General features: G+C 39.1%; 1 protein-coding gene across 9 annotated transcripts in view; it reads left to right on the forward strand.

The window, feature by feature from the left end:
- The window catches only part of IL1RAPL2 (interleukin 1 receptor accessory protein like 2), a 394699-nt gene that overhangs the window by 202869 nt on the left and 171257 nt on the right, over positions 1-20573 (forward strand). For all 9 annotated transcript variants that reach the window (XM_032996140.2, XM_032996138.2, XM_032996145.2 and 6 more), the window contains 2 exons: positions 14316-14502; positions 20378-20531. In XM_032996140.2, the coding sequence (XP_032852031.1) occupies positions 14316-14502; positions 20378-20531 (341 nt within the window). The remainder of the gene's footprint in view (positions 1-14315; positions 14503-20377; positions 20532-20573) is intronic.

Genomic DNA, 20573 nt, shown 5'->3' on the forward strand with positions numbered 1-20573 from the left:
GCTTGTGATTTCCATCATGTGGATGTTGATGTCAGCTCTATGCCTAAAATGAGAGGTTAAAAAAGGACAACTCCTTAAGAATGAATGAATCAATAAATATTCCTTAAATTATCCCGTTTTAAATTAAAAGGAGTTTCCAGATACTTTATATGATTCAGTTTTAAACTATTTAGTTTCAGAGAATGAAGCTTGCTTCATCCTTGTCTGCTGTTCCATACTGAAATTAAACACGTCTGATGAATTTAATATCAAATATTTGCAGCAAAATAACAGCATTGTTCAGAGCCCAGAATTTGCTTTCTCTCCATCTCTGCTAAGTCTTGCTGCCTTATCTCAGCTCCCTCAGTCCATTTTGGTCCTGAAGAACGCTAATAAAATCAAAGACTGCTATGGTGCATGGTGGTTTGTACTGGGGACCAACATCCAGTTTAAATACCAGGTGCATCTGCCAAACTCACTATTAAGTCTTTGTTGCAGCCTTTGGAGTTAATTGTTCTTTTTATTAGCTGCTCTGTCACAGGTTTGGGTTTTTTCATATGAAGTCACTTTTGTGATAATCAAGTTACTAGTTTAATACTCTAAATATTTTAATGTGAGTCCTGTGAGAACAATGGATCAAATTCTGGGACATACTGGGAAATTTCAAAACTCTATACTTGTCTACATTACAAAGTAGTTTTGGTAGCAAATGGGCAAGTTCTTAAATAATTCATGCATTCTCCTAGTTTTCAGATAAAAACTGTATGGCATGCTTCTTGGAAGGCATTACAGAGCAATAAGATTTTCCTTGTCAGTTAAGCAGTTTTCATGCTTTGGCTAGAACTGTTTTATATAATTACAGGTATTCTTGCCTTTTTCAGATTTATGTTGGAGTGCAGAATATTACATATAGTGGTTACACAAAAAAGACTATATTTTTTCCTTTATGGAATTAATTTTTTTTCCAAATATTTGGTAATGTATCCTCGCTGTTATTGTTTATAAAATCATAGATGGCTTAAAATAGCTGAGGAAATAGCAATAGTAATTTATTTTAATTTCATTAAAATTGGCCAAGATGTAATGTTTTGAAATATGATCACACTTTTGTGGTAGACTATCCACACCATTAACTGTGTAATTTCAGCTTTATTAATCCATTTTTTTGGAGGGAGATAAGCAGATGTTTGCATTTTAGTCATTAACCAGGATCACCTGCTTTGTGAAAACTGAGAGGTCACAAATGGGAGCAGTAATTCTAAAATATGATTTTATTTTCTAGAAACATCAACAGTTGCTGTTACAAATGTTTTCTCTTGTAGATTGAATGCATAGAGACTGGTAGAGAGAAATCAATGCAGTGGAAATGAAGAGGTGACTGTGTCCATCAGTGTGCAACACTGGGTTTAGGGTTGCATGCCGAAGTCTTTTGGTTTGATAGCTGAATCAAAACAAATGGGGAGGAAAATACTTTTGATTCAAAATAGATGTAAAACTTTTCAACTTTTTCTCAATGAAGAAGTTTTCATTTAGGTTCTCCAAGGGAAAATTAGAAGCAATTCAAATCTAAATTGATGACGTTCTAGCCACTCACCAAGGACGTGGGAAGCCCTGGTGTGTTTCCCTGTGCTGCCTGAAGGGTGAAACCCCACGGTTGTGTGTCCCAGTGGCCAGGGTGGGCTGCATTCAACTACTTGCCATAGAACCATTCTGTCTGAAATTTGGACTTGTCTGTGCAAAAGGACACAAGGGAATGAGATGCTTAGATGTAGTGCTACGGCTCCTTGGGGACAAGAGGTCCCTGTCCCAGAAGAAGTTTATTGCTTGAAAGGAAAGACACACTCTTGATCTGGGAAGATCTTCTCCGATTGAAGGGAATTGAATGCCAAGGGTTTTTAGCAAGTCGTACATAAAGGGTGTCGCAGGCAATAGCATGAGCTATGCTAATTCACTCTCCCACAACTTTTTAGTTTTTTCCCAGTCAAAACAATGTGGCAACTAAGAAAACTTTATGGGGAAAATGACAACTCCACATTTCACTGAATTTCCTATTTGTTGAAAAGGTTCTTCACAATTCAAAAAAAAACCACCCCACCCTGTTTTTCTAGAAACTGCATTTTCTGGTTGCTTACAGGTGCTTGTAGGATCAAGGCATGAGTATCTTTGAAGCAGTTGGAAGGAATTCTTCAGAAGCTGCTGGAAATAGATGGGTATGAGCAGGTGAAGGATAGGCTGATATGACAGTGATTTGGAAATGAGTGAAAATTAAATGTGTCAGTGAATTCTTTCTTATAGAGAATTGTCATTTCAATAATCATAATGCCTGTTTTGTAAATGAATCAGTAATACTAATTAAAATTGAAGAATATTAGAGCAGCCTTAATGAAAGAGATTGCTTTTCCAGGCTGAAGAGGTCTGTTACCATAATTTAAATACTGCCTCTCATTTACTAACCAATTAGACATTGTTCCATAGGCAGGTGTGGGGGTGTGTGTTATAAAAGGAGGAAATTATCATTGCATTAAAACATGCTCTCTCTTCTCACAACGCATTTTGACAATGAACTGACACTCATATGCAACCCAAAGTATGGTATTTTTCTCCAGTGTTAAGCATGGCTGTAACGTATTAAGGGGTCCTGATTTTGAAGGGACTCTTAAAAGTGTGCAGGGTTGAGCTCTCTTAGCTAATGCATGTGAGTTCCATGGATCTGCTTTGTTCTCAGGTACCTTTTCTATGCCAATCCAAGGATATTGCTAAAGCAAGATCCAGGGACATCCAAAAGGGATCCTGACTAATGGATAGGTGTGTGTTTCAGTAGAGTTCCCAGACAAATGCTGGGACATTTGTCTCGTGACTTTACTGCCCGATATGGAAATGCTGTGTTCTGGAGGTCTCTTTGCAGTGCAGACCCTGGATACGTCATTAATCTTCCAGCACCTACCAATGCAACTTTCAGATAAAGCTGTCAGCATTTCTATTACAGACATCTGGTGTTCTGGGATTTTCGCATCAGCACTCTGGATCGAAGCATCTTCACTGAAGGATTCAGAGATTAGAACACCAAAACCGAACATGGCCCTAAAGTTCTGAGTATGTAAGACAGTCATTTGCCAGATCATGTGCTTTTGCTCTCTGAACATTTGTTTTTCTGGATTAAAAAACATTTGTTTTCTGAGTTAAAAGCCTCTTCTTTTTTAAAGAGGGAACAAGAACTGGGTCTACTTAGATCTTCTTAACCTGTTGAAAGAAGAGATGAGCCAGGGAGGAAATCTCAGCAAAGTTTGTCTGTACCTTTGCCCCTCAGTAAGGAATATTCCTGGAGCCCTTTCTTCTAACCGTGCCCAGCTCTGGAATAAAGTACTGAATAAATGCCTTATGAGCAAGATCAGTAAGAGTAAAATGTTAGTGTATATTTGCTGTTAGTTAACTGTTGGTGAAGTGAAATAATATAACTCAATTCCCATAATGTGAATCAGAAGGGTAGAAAGTCTGAAGCCTTGAGAGGGTGCAGGTAAAGCAGGAAATGGAGATTTGTCAAAAGGAGGCTGACAAATCTACACCTCGATTTTTGTACAGGATACAGAATAACAAGGGAGTGAGGGACTTGAATGCCTATGAGGCAATAAGCCTGCAGCTCTTTAATACCAGCATTTGGTGCCAGAAAACTGCCAAGAAACCAAGTTAGGAAATCTGTGTATCCTTTTTCCCTTACTTTCTCCCTGTCTTCACAGTTCTTAATGGAGAGCAGCATTGCTGTGGACATGCACAGAAGAATCAAGCCCTTGCCGAGCCATTGGTGAAATATTGAGATATTACTTTCTGTGCAGTAATAAAATAGACCGATAGTAGATTGTAAGCCTTCTGGCTTCTGAATGCCTGTGGAGCTCATGACCAGAAAATCAAAATCAGATTTAGACAGCCTGGAAGCACTGTCAGTAAAACTTTTTTTTGCAGCATAACCTTTGTGCTCTCACTTCAGTGGGTGTTAGGGGGAACTGAGGAACTTGTTTCAAATGCCTACAACGTGGACTGTAGTATGCACCCATCACCCCAGGGAAAGTTGCACCACTTTTCTGAGTGCTGAAAGTCTAACTTCCAAGCGAAAGAAGAGAGTTTTTTCAGGTCTGAACAGATACCCAACAGGAAAGTTAGACTACATCATGATATGAAAATGTATAGGTGTAAGGTCACTTTCTCTGCAGCCATCTCTCATGGTTCTTACAATATGTGTTTTAATACAACCATTCATTTTGTTGGTGGCAATATCTTCTCATTACAGAATGTTTCATTTTCAGGTGCTTTGGGTTTATTCAGTGCTCAACTGTTCATGACAGAGGTGATTTTGTACCTCAAATCCCTTTGAACTTAGTGCTGTAATTCCAGTTTAGTCATAGAATACCTCCTTCCATATGTTTCACTGGCAAGTGCTTTTCTTTTGCCCATAGACTTACTCCGAAAAGATCCAGTGTTGATACTTTACAGTGGGCCAGTGTCTTTATTCCTTGTATGTGCAAGAAGAGCACATCTAAGTAGCTGATGGATTACACATCTCATAGTTACCTCTCAGACTTGCACACTGGCACATGATCAGCTTTCATGGCTGTACTGTCCCAGGCATGGCTGTAGTAGCTAGCTAAATTTCACAATTAGAGCAAGTGCATGGATTCAGCATGGCATAGCCTTCCCAGGCTCTGTATGACACTAACACTAAATGTCATGCATTAAAAGTGTGCGACATTTCCCATGTTAAAAGTGACTGATTCTGTATAAACAAAATCCCTGTAATATATGGTATTCAATACTTGAATACAGTGTGAGAGTGGATACAATATAAAAATATGATTCATGATAAAATGAAATGTAACTTACTGAGATATAATGTTTTGGCATTATCAAAATGCAGGGGAAAGTAGAATCAGAATGCTTCTACTTTTCTATCTAAAATAGTGTAAAAACTGATGGTGCTCCTGTAAATCATTTTGATGATATTGTCTTTATTGAGAGAAATCAGATCTATCTGTTCTTTTGACACACTTGCAGAAAAAACAAATATTTGTTTCTTTTCCCTGGTGATATGTATATTTCCACTCAATCACCCTCCTTCTATAAAGCTTTAAAAGATAAAATATCAGTCCTCTGTCTTTCTGAAAGCCGTTGTTTACTGTTGATGAGAAGCTGCAGGAACAGTCAGGGCTTCAAGCAGAAATACCCATGTTGCTCTATGGTTGGAGAGCATCCAGTGACATCCCTATTGCAGCAGCATGCACAAGAATGAGAATATTGTGTGTCCTTCAGTTTCCCTAATAGTAAAATCCCAGCTTTAGATACCTTTAAAATGACTGACATTACTTTCTAGTCCCTACAGATTGTCACAGCGAAAGTTCCATATGCTGCAGTGCCTCAGTGACATTTCAGCTCACTGTCACTGTTTGCTTGTGGAAGAAGTGCCTTCGCTGGTGGGCTGCAATCCTTGCCTGGTGGAGAGAAGGGATGCAAAGTGAAGTGACTGCTTCCTCATGCAGTCAGCTTTGCATGCAGGAGATGTTGTTCAGCCTTCCTTAGCCATCTCCTCTCCAACACGTCAGGGAGTTTTCATTTCCCTTCTATTCTCCAAATAACAATGGAGGAGAATGTGCTTACCTAGGTACCACTCCTGTTGAAACCCACATCAAGCCAGCTGTAACTGTAATGTGTCGGCAGACAATGTTATATGTGTCCTGTGAGTGGACAGGCAAAGGGAAAGCTTCCTAAAGAAATCCATCACGCCCAAATGACGAGATGATAGAACCATAGGGAGTTAAACTGGTATTTGGTAAGTGATCATGGAGGATAATTTCTTATTTTTTGGCAAACACTTAAGGAAAGACACAGCCAGGAAGACTCAGCTGCGGGACGCAAACAGCTCTCATTGCAAATTGGTATAAGGACATTCACTTAATGATTTGTCATGGTAGCATTCCTTGTATACACTATGAGATAATAACTGATTCACTGGTTTATGTGCTCAGTTGCCAATATACAAACTGAGAGGGGCTTACCTTTTGTCATTGCATCTGCAAAATAGGACTTACATGCATGAAGGAGGATGTGCTTTACAGGTTTTCTTCCAAGAGGCAATAGAATCAGTGATGTTCAGCATTGCAGACAAGTCTGATGGGTATCCTGAATGCAGGTTTTGTGTGCTAGCTCTCTAATAAAACAAAGCATAGAGGAGTAGGTACACAAATGTGTGGTTTGGAAGAAATAAGGAGAAAGTGTTCAGTGCTCTCAGAAGCAGGGTATTGCAAATAGAAAATTATTGGAAGGGGATTTCTTAATGCTTTCCTGGGAGCAGTTGTCCCTGTGCCTCAGATTTATGTCATCTGTAACGGGGCTTTTCAGTAAGACAGTATAATTTAACAGTAATATCCAGAGTTTTAATATAAAATTATTAGCAAATAAATGAAAAGGGCCTAGTCATTTGCAGTAGCAAACTTTAGGGCATCTTGCTATCTTGTAATTCTTAAGGGTAAGGAAGAAATTTTCCCTGCAAGCAAACCCAGCCAATTACAGGATTTCTTCTGCTGGAACAGAAGGTGCTGAAGCTGATAGAGACCAGATAGTTTATGAACTTAGGTGTGATATGATGAGATAACTTGGTGTTCTTTTGGCTTCTGCATTTCTTCTGCGTTGTGTATTGTATTTTCATGTATTAATTTCTAATAATTAACATTTTTGAAGACTTTTTAAAAAAAAAACAAAACCAAGGAACATTGTTGACCTTTGTGATTCAACTTAAATTCTACGAGTTTTTCTCTCTGTGCCTGAGTAGTCCCTGTTGGAATGACTGACTGGCGATTTGTTTCTTTTTCAGTTGCTTCTGTCACAATGCAGTGGTCAGCAGGACCTGTGCATGTGTGTGTGAAGGCAACCAGAAAAGAAATAGCTCCTTCTGACCTTTAACCATGTGCAAATCAGGCTGGCTGTCACTTACTATTCTCAGAGAGACTTAAGAAACATGATACTAGAGCTTATCGTTGAATTTTCAATCACGGCCTTGCTGGTACTACAGGCTGTATCACTGACTGTACTAGGCACATTCTGACATTTTTGTATGACATTGCCCTCTTGATGAGGATGTTAGCTGAAGTCCAACTTGAATTTAAACATAGATCTAAGCTTTGGTGAGAGGGACCCAGCTGTGAGAAACTCTATCCAACTGCCAGATCTGAACATCTTTTCTGTCCCAGTATCAAGGAAGCCTGAAAATTCCTTAAACAGAGCTAAGCTCATGGTGAGGAGTACAGGTCTTGCTTTTAAGTTCCTCTGATGAGAACTATATTCCTGATGGCTAACTTGGAGACATGCCTGGATATTTGTTTTTGAAGCTGTCATTAATGTGAGACTTTTAAAATTACCTTTCAGTGGTTTTGCTCAGAAGTTTCTGTCGAATAGTGATGGTATAGGCTTTCTTCATTATCAAACATGGGCCTCTGGGACATCTAGTATGTTTTAGTCAAGCTCAAATTGTTGTATGTAGTAAGCCTTGTGTAGCAATTGAATCTTAGGAGAAAAGTAGTACAGAAAGAATAAAAATTCTTAGAGAGTGGTGAGTTAGCTCAGCACAAATACTTTTTCTACTTGAAGGGAATGAGGTCTTGAATGTACCTCTACCTAGATTCACAATGAAGGTCTCTGTTGCAGGATTAAAGGAAGTAGAGATAATGCAAGAACATTGAATTTGTAACATTACACTGTTTTAGCACTTCGTTTTCTGAGATCATACTTTCATGATGTTTTCTTTTACTAGTAGGATCTTGAAAACCAGTCAGACATTAAAGGAGAGGTAACATGGGATTAGGTTTTCTCCTTATCATGCATAGGAGTTGGTATTAGAATTACAGTTATAACAGCCATGAGTGAGCAAAATACAAGACAGGAATGTTTGGAGTAGTGCCAAGGCCAGGTACCACACACACAAACCCCAGAATCACTGCACCTCTTGGCCTATGGTTCAGGGAGCAATTACAGCGGTACCAGCCATTCTGTTGAATTGTTCCTTCTCGGGCATTGCTCTCTCACTTGACAAATTGATAAGAAGAAAGAAATCCCAAAGCTTTGAAGGATCTGTGATTTGTAATCTTTGAGTATGATTTACACCATAAGTGGGAATTTGATCTTTTCCAGACAATGACCCCAAATGTTGCAGCAGTAGTCACTAAGTTAGCACTTGAATGAAACCTTGGAGTAGTAAGTAATAATCCATTTGTTTTTAGGAATGATGTTACATCTGTGTGATCTGGAAAAAAACAATGATAATAAATATCTCATTTTTCTTTAAACAGATCACCAAACCATGACCTCATTGATCTGAGCAAAACAAGCTCCAGTATCAATGAAACTGCTTGGTAACCATTATGTGAAGTGTTTCTATTTAGACAGAAATCAGTATAAAATTCTCATGAAGAGAGAGGAGAACAATCAAATGCTCAATTAAGTCTGAATGGTGATAGCGTAGCACATTCTTATAGCAGCTGGTAGTGGATCTGGTAGGGCACTAATTGCTGTGGACCTTCAAATGAACAAAGATGGCTGGTAGTGTAGGTATTGCTGTTATTGCTTTAACTCAGAATGAGCAAAGATGAATGTAAGGGTTGACCTATACCATCCTGTAATCAGTATTTCAATGAGCCAATAAAAATGTCACTAAAACAGCCGAAGTGTTTAGGTACACTGGGAGAGATCTAAGTCTGAGCTGTTCTGTTCCCTGAGCATTGCTTTGATAAATACACTTCCCAGCTTTCGGATCTACCACCATTGTCTTGGCTCTAAGACCAAAGTCTTAGAATGTAATAAAAACCCTAACACATAATGAAAAATGAACCCGCAAGAAAAAAAAAAATGCAAATCCTGTTATATAAATATGCAATTTAAATTTAGGGATTTTTTTTTTATCTAATAGATATAAAATACTCAACCACTTTCCTGCCTCCTTCCTCTTTATAGCAAAAATCAGTAAACAGGGGGGAAGGTTCTATGCAACCAGAGACAATTTTTTTTTACTTGACTTTTTAATAAAGCACTCTCACTTAGCAGAAACACAAATGTCGAAGTTTTTTCCAAAGTTGTGAATAATTCTCCTAATTTCAATTCAGTCATAGGGCTGACGAATTGTCTTGAATCCAAAAAAAAAAGAAAAATTATTCAGGATTGACACTTCAGTTTCAAATGTCCTTCTTATCCATTTCTTTATATCCTTTCTTTTTCCCTATTGTCCTTGCATCTAAGTCAAGCCAAACCCAGAATTTTACTTGCTTTTGTTTTGAGACCTGTTAAACTCCCTTGGTTTTCCTTGTGGTTTTCTATTGGATTCTGAACTGGCTTCAGTCTGTGGTTCAGAGCCAGTTCCAGGTGGCCTGGGGATTACAAATGCCTTGCCACCAGAACAAAGGAAACGACTTTATGAACTCTGGCAAAGCTAAACCCTTCTTCACATTTCCAGTCGAGAGACTAGGCCCAGTTTATAACTAGTCCCTTGAAATAAGGAATTACAAATCTTATTTTCAGTGTGAAAACATAAGACAGGTTTTTTTTTCTTTGTACTATGGAGTGATTCTTTCTTTTCTTCCCTCTTCCTGTTCCCCATATGACAAATGCAGCCTCCTATAGAAATGGAATCCATTGGAAATCACCTCCCCTGGAAAATGAATGGTTTGGAAACCTTTCAGAAAAGATAAATTATTAGAAGACCCACTTTCAGACTCATGAATTTATTTCCTTTACATACGGAAAGTGGGCTCTCTTCAGTCTGCCAGGTTCATTTTGGTTCCAATATTGTCTACTTATATACAACTCTTCTTACCTGGCCTCACAATACTGAAATCACCACTGGAAGCCCTCCAGCATATTTCTCATCCACCTGGAAGATGCTTCCTTTTTATTCTTTTCAGCCACTGATTCTGACAGCAAAACCTGGGTTACCAGCTTTGCTATTGTTATTTATCGTTCTTCTTGTGTTCCAGCTTTCCTCATTAAATATGCTCATATAACCATTCCTGCCAGTCTACTACTGGGACCACTGACCTCCCGCACCAAGCTCCATGACCATGTACTGAAAACAAAAGCTGATCCTCCTTTTTATAATTCATAGGCAATCTTTTTAGCTTTCAAAAGAAAAAAAAAAAAAAAGCAATAAATGTAGGATTCATGATAGTCAGCCTCCACACCCTTGTAAAAGAGAAATATTAAAAAAATGCCTTACCACAAAAAACTTAAATGCAGCTCATCAAGGAATTTAAAACAATTGGAAAGAACTGGATCACTCACAGCACAGCAGCATTATGGGCTTCCTGAGGGACCTCTGTAGGTGAGTTCCCATCACCTCAGTGACCTGCATGGTGGCCAGCAGCATAATATTCCTGTCTGTTTACCCAGGTAGTAAAAACAATGCTGTAGTGACCATCGACTGCTTTGTGATCCCTTTCCTAAGTTCTCCCTCAAGCTGTCACCTTCCAGAGAGCCTCTTAATGCCCCAGACTCCACAAGGGAGGGAACACAGCACATTCCCATGTGCCAGTAAAACCAAAAGCATGTTTTTCTGCAAATTACAGTTCAAATGACAAGGTTTTTTTCTGCGTAGGAAAATTAACAGATTCACCCGTTAATTACTTCCCACATAGAATGAACATGATCAATTCCATGCCAATCTTATGGTTAAATGTATCTTTTTAAGAAGCTTCGTCTCAGCATCTGAACTAACAGAAAAATGGTAGCCATGGGAGTCTCCAAGTCAAAGTCAGCCCAGACTCATCGCCTGCTTAGAAGACTGACTGATGAAATCCATACCAGCCTGGGGAACAGCTTGTCTCATGCAGGGAGGAATGGATCATGTCTTCTACAAACTTCAGCTCCCAGACTTCTGCCTCAAAATTGAGAAAAAGTGAGGCTGATTGAACTGCTGTTTCCTTTTGCATGTGACTGAAATATAGCTCTTATTTCAGACAGATTACATTAAAGGAAGTCTCCTGCTTCAGTCACTGGAATTCCTGCAAAAGTTGCCCTTTTCTGAATTATCAGCAGTAGCACTAACATGAGTGGCTGGTGAAGAAGCATTCATAAAGCTTTCAAGTCTATTGCTGTTGGCTTAGTGTGGGCTTTCTTCATCATGAGCCTGAATAGATTTATTGTCTCAGTCATGGACTGTGAACAAAAGTGATAGTGCTCACCAGGCACGTATCTTTCTCATTCTACTCAATTCTAATTGTAACTAGTGAAAAGAATACTACATTTTTAGGTCGTGGTTCCAGGAAACATTTTAAATAGAGGTAGCCTCCAGCACTATTCAGAATACAATCTAAATAATGCAAGATTGTTAGCAGAAAATAAGGCACTATTAAATAACACCAAGTAATGGACAACTGTTCAAAGTCATTATTGTTAATTAGCCTGGATCATTATTACTGAGCGCATGTGACCTTATTTGCACTCAGTAATACTTGTAAAGTTAAAGAATTCTGGAAAGTTAAAGAATGATTACTGATTAATTGCTATTGATTTTACTGGGTGGTTGTATCCATATTTTGTGAATTTATAGTGCTATATTAGGAAGCATTGAAATTTTCTGAATATGTTTTATTTTCTTCCTACAAAAAAGGTAACCCTTTTCAAAAGCAAGTAGTTTGGCAGAAAGTTGACTTATGTTCCCTAAATCATATAAGTATTTCTGAAAAGCCCACACAAAATCATGTGTTTTTTTCAGTCCAGAGAACTTTTGCTTCAGGTAAAATAGTATGTTTTGTGTGCAGTTTTTAAGGATGAGACTTTTTTATAGTCTGTCAACTGAAACTCATCATGGAAGTGTGCAAAGTGAGCCTTTCCACTTTGGGGTGAGGGACAGATAAATTATCCACCAATTTTATTACATAAATGTACAGGTGGCATTTTGAAAAGAAGGAAGTAGGAAGGGGGAAGACTGTGGTTCTGCTGAATACATAACACTAACAGTGTTGAAAATGGGAAGTTTCTGAAGATTGCCTGTTGATTTGCCTTGCAAACACCTCTTTCTGTAAATACCTTCTCATGGCACACCTTTGACAAGAAGCCATTTGCACAGTGTTTTGTCAGCGCTGTTTAGCATGAAGCTTAGAGCCGTGATGAAGTATCCCTATAGCCCTTTTTATTTACTTCCTAAGTACAGGCTCACTTGACAGTGACATGTTGAAATGTTGCATAAGAAAGGATTTGTTATGGAGCATGTTGGAGATTTTTTTTTGTTTGGTTGTTTTTTTTTGTTGTGTTTTTTTTTGTTGTTGTTGTTGTTTTTTTGTTGTTGTTGTTTGTTTGTTTTTGTTTTTGTTGTTGTTGTTGTTTGTTTGTTTTTTTTAATGAAAAACATTGTCATGAGTCTAATTGAAGGGAGTGAGCAGCCAGTATCGTTAGTGTCAGGATTTGACTGATGGACCACTTTCAAGGTGCACAGGGCAGTTTTTGTCCGCTGTGCCACCTTCTTGCCTCAGCTAAACCAGTTTGCAGCAGATCTGTGATGGACGAGGTGGTGGCAAAGGAGCAGTATCTCCTGCAAGGGCTCTCCACAACTCCTTTTGATGGGGGTAACCACCCAGCATGTCAGTTTTACTCCAAGCTTTTTTGGTTGTGGTGTAGTCAATTAAAATGACAAAATGATGCATGATGGGAGGAAGAGCCTCATTATATTGTCGCTTGTACTTTGTAGCTTGCCATCACACCTAACGAAGGGCAGAAGCTGACAGTCTGGGTTGCAACGATCCTGTGCAAAGTGCAAATGCTTCACAGTTACACCAGTTTGCATTTTATTTATTGTGTGTCTGATAGCTCTATTAAGATGCAAGTCTGAAGAATTTTAATTCAAACCTGTTTTCGTGATTGTGAGGCATGGGAACTGGGCTGGTTGTTTTTATTCTACCCTGATGTTAAGAAAAACTAGACGTAGCTTGCAATCTGCTCACCCAGATCTAACTCTGTCAGGGTTCTTTAGTGGTAGAGCAGGCAATGGTTTGAAGTGCTAAGGGATAACTTTTTTTTCAAGATTTTAAGGCCAAAATGTGTCCATGTAATCACCAATCTGACTTCTTGGGTATCTGCTGAGGGTGCCCGTGCCCGGGCACTGGCTGCGCGGCCCCGCTGAGGGGAGCTGAGGGGCTGCCCCGGGCCGGCCATGGCCGGTTCCGGCCGGTTCCGGCGGCCCCACCGCAGGGCGCGGCTGAGCCCCTCAGCGAGGCTGGCGGCGCCTCCGGGAGGGCGGATTTAGGAAAGGGCCGAACGCTGCCGGGCGGTGAGGGGTGAGGGACCAAGTGTGAGAAACGGCCCCGCGGCCCCGAGGGCCGGGCAGGAGGAGGGAGGAGGCGCTCCCGGCCCTGAGCAGGGGCTCCCCTGCGGCTGTGGAGAGGCCCCGGGGAGCTGGTCTCCCTGGCGGGAGCTGCAGCCACGGAGGGCCCATGATGGAGTAGGGGAGCGTGTGAGGAGGAAGAAGCATCAGGAGCTGTTATGGATGGAACACAACCCCCCATCCCTACCCCTTGGACTACCTGGGGAGGGAGAGGTAGAGGCGTCAAAAAAGGAGGTGAGGGGAATGTGTTTTAGCTTTCTTTGTCTTTCTCACCATCCAAATGTATTTTAATTTGCAATTAATTAAAATAATTTTTTCCAAGTCAAATCTGTTTTGCCCATGATGGTAATTGGTAAGTGATCTCCATGTTTTTATCTCAACCCACAGGCTTTTTCATCTTCATCTTATTTTCTTCTTCTCATCCTGTTGAGAGGGAGTGAGGGAGCAGCTGGGTGGGTGGCTGGCAGCTGATCCAGGTCGACCCACTACAGTTTCAAATGCTTTGGGTTTTATATAGCAGTTCCATCAGGGGGAGGAATTCTTCCTGCATGATGTGCTTTAACATCCAGCACATAACCCTTCTTCTCAAATGTATAACGCTGTGTACTGGAGTGAAATCTCCTGAAGGTGGGAGAGAAGGAGGGAGAGCAGGGGGGTGTGTGACACATAGAGGAAATGGGACGGTATATCCTGACCAACATTTGAGATGACAACAGGCTCCTGTGTTCATAGACTTGTGAGATCAAAAGAGCTGCTGTGCTGGGTTAAATCACTTGTCAACAAAATTTCTACAGGTTTATTCATAGTAAATCAGAAATGAGCCTTTAAATTTTTCTAATTCCTCTGTGTGGGAAATACACAGCATGACAGTCACTGACTGTGCTACTGAAGTGTTTGTGAAGATGAGACCTTAACAGGAAAACTTACTGTGCTGAAACAAACGTGGTAAAAAGGAGGTAAGATAAATGAAAACATCTTTCTGTCTCTGCAGAAACTCAACATATTGCATGAAGGTGTCCATGTCCTTGACAGTAGCTGAGAATGAATCTGGGCTCTGCTATAACAGCAAGATCAGATATCTGGAAAAATCAGAAGTGACTAAGAGAAAGACAATCTCCTGTCCTGATATAGAGGATTACAAAACAGCCAGTCAAGAGCCGGATGTGGTGTGGTACAAGGTAACTTGCTGTCTTATTGCTGTTTTGCTGAAACTGTGTGAAAACTTCCACTGTTTTCAGTCTCAGGCTTAGAGATGGCCTTTTCTGAGCCTGTAGTGGTTTGTGACTGGTTTGGAGGATGCTCTCCCAGTATTATATAAGTAATACTAAAGTCCAGGCAAAACTACCCAGCATAGTCATTGTGCAACAGAAATCAGCATTAATGAGGATGTTCTGTGCAAGAGGTCACATGACTTCTCTAACAGCAGTACCATGTTCCCAAACTACTGTGCCTCTTTACCAGTTTCCATCTTGGTGGGATGTCTTCCTACCTGATACTATAGTAGGAACAACGGGGAGCAGCCTACAATGGAGCCAAAAGTGTATCAGCAACACCAGCTTCAGCAGTGCTACCCAGTTAATTTTTATGAAGTCTGTTGGGTAATTTCACCAAGGTTTGTTAATTTTTACCAAAGTCTGCTGGGTAATTTCACAGAGGTGCATTTACTTCTGCTGAGGTTCAATGAGTATTTTTACTGAGGTCTGTTAATTTTAACTGAGGTCTGTTAGATACTTTTATTACTCAGCAGGAAACTTGGCTGGCTGTACCTTCTCCAAGGCCTGTCAAGTATCACACACCACTTTCAGCAGAATATGTGTTTCTGTAGGTCCCCAATAAAACAGCAGAATGATTAAAATATGGGTTGTCAGGCAGACATCAGGTACCAAGACCATAGCAAGGTCTGGCAAATTTTATGTGTTGTCTGGACTTGGATCAAAGTCTGATACTTGAAAAGCCCTTGGGTATGAGTTACAGCAAGAAACGATGGAGAAGAATAAAGAGATGGGAGTCAGAGGGAACAAGAAATACTTGGTCAAGATGAAGAGCTCAGTGGAGTCCATGGAAAATAGAGTTTGGATAGTGAGGATAAAGGCAGAATGAGTTTAGGACAAACTTAGTTCAGGTAATGAAGACAGAAACATACGAAGTAGTTAAATCCTAAATTCTGAGTGCTTGATTTGCCAACCTTAATAATATTATTTAAAGGTAGTTATTTTGTGCGAAATAAGTAATATGTGCAGATTTTTTTCCTCCTCAGCAGGTTGCATCAGAAAAGAGCAATTATAAAAGTTGTAATCTATTTCTATTTTTTGTAGAAATCTCACATGTTCCATCTTATAGTAACAAAATGTGTGCTATAATCCACTGTTAGTATAAACAAAGCTTTTCTTTCAGCCATTGAAGCTGTTTCTCTCGGCATATGGGTGGATATCTTCAGTGCTATTCATATATAAAATAAGTATTCAGTTAAGTCTGAAATCTTGGAGAAAAGAGGGTACCAGAGAGAAGCTGTTTCTTGCCCTGTCTACCTTGGTATTACTAAACACGAAATCACTAAAGTTCTCATTTTTTTACAAGAGCACACTGCAAAAATAGTCTAGCAGGAATAATCTTCAGCTGTCATGGAGCAGAAATCAGTCTGAAGAAGATGCATGCAGAACCATACATCAACAATGCTTTGTGCTGACCAAGAAAGGGAGTGGAAGGGTCTTTGTTTCATATACCCACACATGTTACCTGGTTGTGTGAAACCAGGCTGGAGTTTGACAGCTGACTGACAAGTCATCAGCATGGTGAAATGGAACAGAATTGATGTGGTTGGATGATAACAATGAGACAATCGAAGTCGACAACCTTTAGTCTGACTTGATAATGAAAAGAGACACTAGTGGAATAACCTACTACCTATACTTCCTTATCCATAATTAACAATAATGTGCTATCAGTTTAGTTCTTAGACAACACCTATGTTATCTGGACTTGAGTCAGGAAGCTCAGTAATGTGAAATGTCAATATTAATGTTAAGCAGAAGGTATATGTGTCAGGTTATCCTTTGAAACTTATCCTGAAACAGGGGTTTGGAAAAATTTTCTGGAGGGTATTACGGTACTAACTGTTAATAGAAGTCTGCCTATTCAAAAGAACTAAGTCCAGCTTCTAGAAAATATATAACTACTTGGATTTCAAAATAATATGATGAATACTGGGGTGACCCCTACAAACTGCAATCTGGGGCTTAAGATCATGCTTTGTGAGGCCATGTGTGTAACAATAAGCAGGTCCCTTCTCTTGAAGAATAGTGTAAAGTGATATTCCACTTTAGGACCACCTGACCCCCACTTTCTGAAGAAGGCATCTGTTTCCAGGTATAGCACACTGGATTCTCAAGTTTTTCTCCTCTACCTTTGTGATTGAGTTTGATGTGTACATGAATATGTAATCAGCCATCTTCTTGCATAAATCTGCTCCAGAGGCACTGGGGGGCAATTCCTTTTCATTATGCTGAAATATTTAGAGCAGATTTTCATCCAGAGGGAAAGTGGAAGTTGTCCAAAATAGAACAGTAGATAAATAAATATGAGGAAGTCCTCAAGGTTCCTTCTTTATACCTTTGGCTGAAAAGAGAAATCCTTGTGTTTGCAAGAATCTGCCAGCTTGCTGGTAGTCAGGGAGTTTGAACTTGTGACTGATGAAATACCATCAGACAGGATGGTGCAAGCCCACGACGTGCAGGAATCGCCCTGCCTTTCAAAAGGCTTCTCCATGTGGAGGGATTAATGAATCTGAGCCAGTAATTGCATCAATTTACAGGGAGTTAACTGTAATTTAAACATGCTCTTCAAATAATTATGCCTGAATAGATTTCCACGTGCACACCTGATAAGTAATAAAACATTTGCTATGAGGATTTGTTTTAACAGCAGTATGAACTTCACTTCTGGCTAGAATTACACTGCATGAAATATTTATTTTTAAAGATTTCCACAATTAATGCCATTGATATACACAGCTCTGTTACACCTGTTGGAACTGTTTTGACAAGAAGTATAAAGATTTTTTTGAAATAATTGTATGTGTCAAGGCGTGATTGAATGAATGGAATTAACAGTAAGAACAGTTTCATGAAAAATCAACTGGCAGAGGAAAAAGGTATATTACATCTAGAATGTGGAGTCTTAATTAATTTCCACCATCTCTTTTCTGCTACTGCGTTGAAGGAAGGGCTGTGAAAACAATCAAAATGTCAGGTGAACGTCAGGTAGTTGTTATCTACTCTACAAAAAACAGAGTTGTTGAGGTCCTGCCACTTAAATTTGAAGGAAGAGAAAAAGAAGCATAATAGTGCACAACTTAATTATTGGGGGGGCGAAAACCCAAAACATTTAAGATGTCTAAGGAGAATAAATAGACTAGAAAAAGAAACTTTCAGATTCTTCTAGCAGGCAGAAATGGTGCAAAAGCAGAAAAGACCAATTAATCAGTTAAATGAGCAAGTCATACATACAACTGAGCACTTACCTTTCCAGAGAAATGAGCAGACTTCTGACAGTAGAATCTAGATTGTGTTCACAATATGAAGACTGGTTAGCTTTTTGTTTTAATTGGTTTGTTTCTTGGCCATTTTTGTTTCTTAAAATACAAATTGCAATGTCTTTCCAGCTTCTCTTTTTTGCAGTTAGTTTTGTGCATAGAACTAGTCTGTGGGAAATAGGCAGTATGAAACAGGCATTTTCAATATATGTTTAGAAACTCTACATAGTCAGTAGAGGAAAAATTAATTAGCTAAAATTTGGGAAAGAAAAGCTTATAAATAATTTTTAATATGAAGTGGTTTAAGTAGATACAGAAAGAAACAATTAGGAAATTAGTGATGTAATTCCAACAGAACAATTCCTCTATAAAACCACAATAGCACAATCATTGTGCTAAATCATTGACCTTTGTAGTAGTAAAGATGTTGTTTTTCTTACTACAAACTGTAGTATATAAAAATATAAAGTGTATGAAAAGGTATCTTCAATCTCTTTGCTCTCATACTTTTTAAAATAAAGTAGAGAATATAAAACTGGTAACGTATGATAGGGTCTTCCAGTGCTGCACTGAAAGGGTGCATATCTGAAATATGCTTACTTTGTGTATTTTGGAAATTGTATTCCTTCTAAATTAGGATTGAATAGAACTGAATCATATTCTTTGCCCAGTGTTTAGGTTTAGTTACTCCAAGTAGGTCGATGATATACTTTTAAGAAGGACTGAAAAATTGAGTGCAAATCAGAAATGATTTAATGGCATTTTCTGGCTCAGATCTGTGACCTGCATGAGTCTCAAGTGATGTCAGTGCAATTTAGTAACAAAAATAAGATCAGATTCTTCTTAGCACAGCAGACAGGATCTGGATTCTGATCATTCTCTTGTCATAGGTGTTAACTAAAGTTCACATGCAAGACAAGGTTACATTTTCCTTACAGTTGTACTTCAGAAACAAAAAGATAACCTGAAGACTCTGTTTACCTGCAGTAGTATCGCAGTTTCAGAATTAAAAATCTGACCACATTGTAACTGAATTTGAACCACTAGGGATAGGCATAAATGCTTCTGTGCTTCATTTTCAAGTGCAAGGCCAGAAGCTCACAGACTCATCTTTTTATTTCTTTATTATTATGCTCCAATTTAGAATCTAACATTGTGGATTTAGAATGTGTATGGAGTCCCATGAAAAAATGGTGTTTATGTCATTCTGATACTTTGCTGTCATACAATATATTTGCATGTCAACGTATTTTCTTCTTTGATTATTTTCTTAAGAGAAAGCTTTATTCTATTTTTGTTTGCTGTATTTATGACACTGCTATTGCAGACAAGCAGAAAATGGGGCATAGGTCTGGGCTTTTTCCATGAATCTATGAAATTGCTGAGGCTGATGTAACTGATGCAAGATTGTCAGTTGCAGTCTTAGAGCTTATTTCATGTTGCCACCCTGAGAGAGGGAATAAAGGGGCATTAAAGGTACTTGAGCCCTATGTTGCTTTGTGCGCTCTGGGTAGCCAGGGCCTCTAGAACTGTTGGGAGTACTGAGTGTTTTAGAAAAATGAGAAATATGTGATTTTGTTTGCAGGCAGAACAGGCTTGATGTTGAAGTCATTGAGAGACAATAAATATATAATCTTAAGGTACCAGTTTAAAGAGACAATGGTCAGATTGTGCCTATGCTTTTAGTTCAGAGCATTTTAATAATGAGTACCATTAGCATGGAAGGTGACTGATCTGGCTGCAAGGATGCAGTATGTTAGGAAAGGGAGAGTCGCCTCTTGCACTGTATCGCACACTGTACAGGACTGAAATGCTGTTTCAGTAGGACCACAGTTCCTTGTGATGAGCCTGAACCTGCCAAATAACAGCTAATGTCTACCTGACGGAGTCAGAGTTGCAGGTCATCTATACCATGTACTCCATCAGAGGATACACATGGGGGTGATGCTACAAAGAGTCCAGTGATGGGAAAAGGCTGGATCAAAGTTCATCAGGTGCCAGAGAAGCCAGTGATGAAAAACAAGACCATAAGGAAAGCAGGCTTCTTGAAATCTCTTGCTCACAAAACTGCTGTTGTTCTTCCTGTTTTCTTCTGTTGGTAAATGGTTCTAGCCTGAAACTGTGTGTAAAATTTGCCTTCAGGCTAACCCTTAACAGATGTTGCCCTTATTCCCTTCGAACAGAGATTCATTTTAATAGTCCATCCTAAAGTAGAGGTCTTGGCAGTTGTTCATCATGAAAAAGAGAAAATACTTAACCATTGCTTCAGGGCACCACATATTAAACATGGCCGATGTGATACAGTGGGAATTACTGAACCTTAAAAATGTTTCTGTTTCATTTCTGTCTTCGAATTAATTCCTGTTTCAGATCTCGGTGCTTTCTGAAATTTTATTTGAATTTGAATTGCAAAATATATTGAGATGGTTGTTTACTTATGTATAATACTGAAAATCTGATCAGGCAACACTGTCTTATGTCACACAAGCTGGGTAATTTTGGCAATGGATTTTTTTCTGCAGGAATGTAAGCCAAAAATGTGGAGAAGCATTGTAATTCAGAAGGGAAATACTCTCTTAATACAAGAGGTCCAGGAAGAAGACGGAGGAAATTATACCTGTGAACTAAAGTTTGAAGGCAAGCTTATACGAAGAACAGTTGAATTGAAGGTTACTGGTAAGAATCTTTGTTCTATGCCAGTAGAAAAAATAAAGCTTT

The sequence above is a fragment of the Tyto alba genome, unplaced genomic scaffold (genome assembly GCF_018691265.1).
Source record: "Tyto alba isolate M040663 unplaced genomic scaffold, T.alba_DEE_v4.0 Super-Scaffold_5, whole genome shotgun sequence".
Lineage (NCBI taxonomy): Eukaryota > Metazoa > Chordata > Aves > Strigiformes > Tytonidae > Tyto > Tyto alba.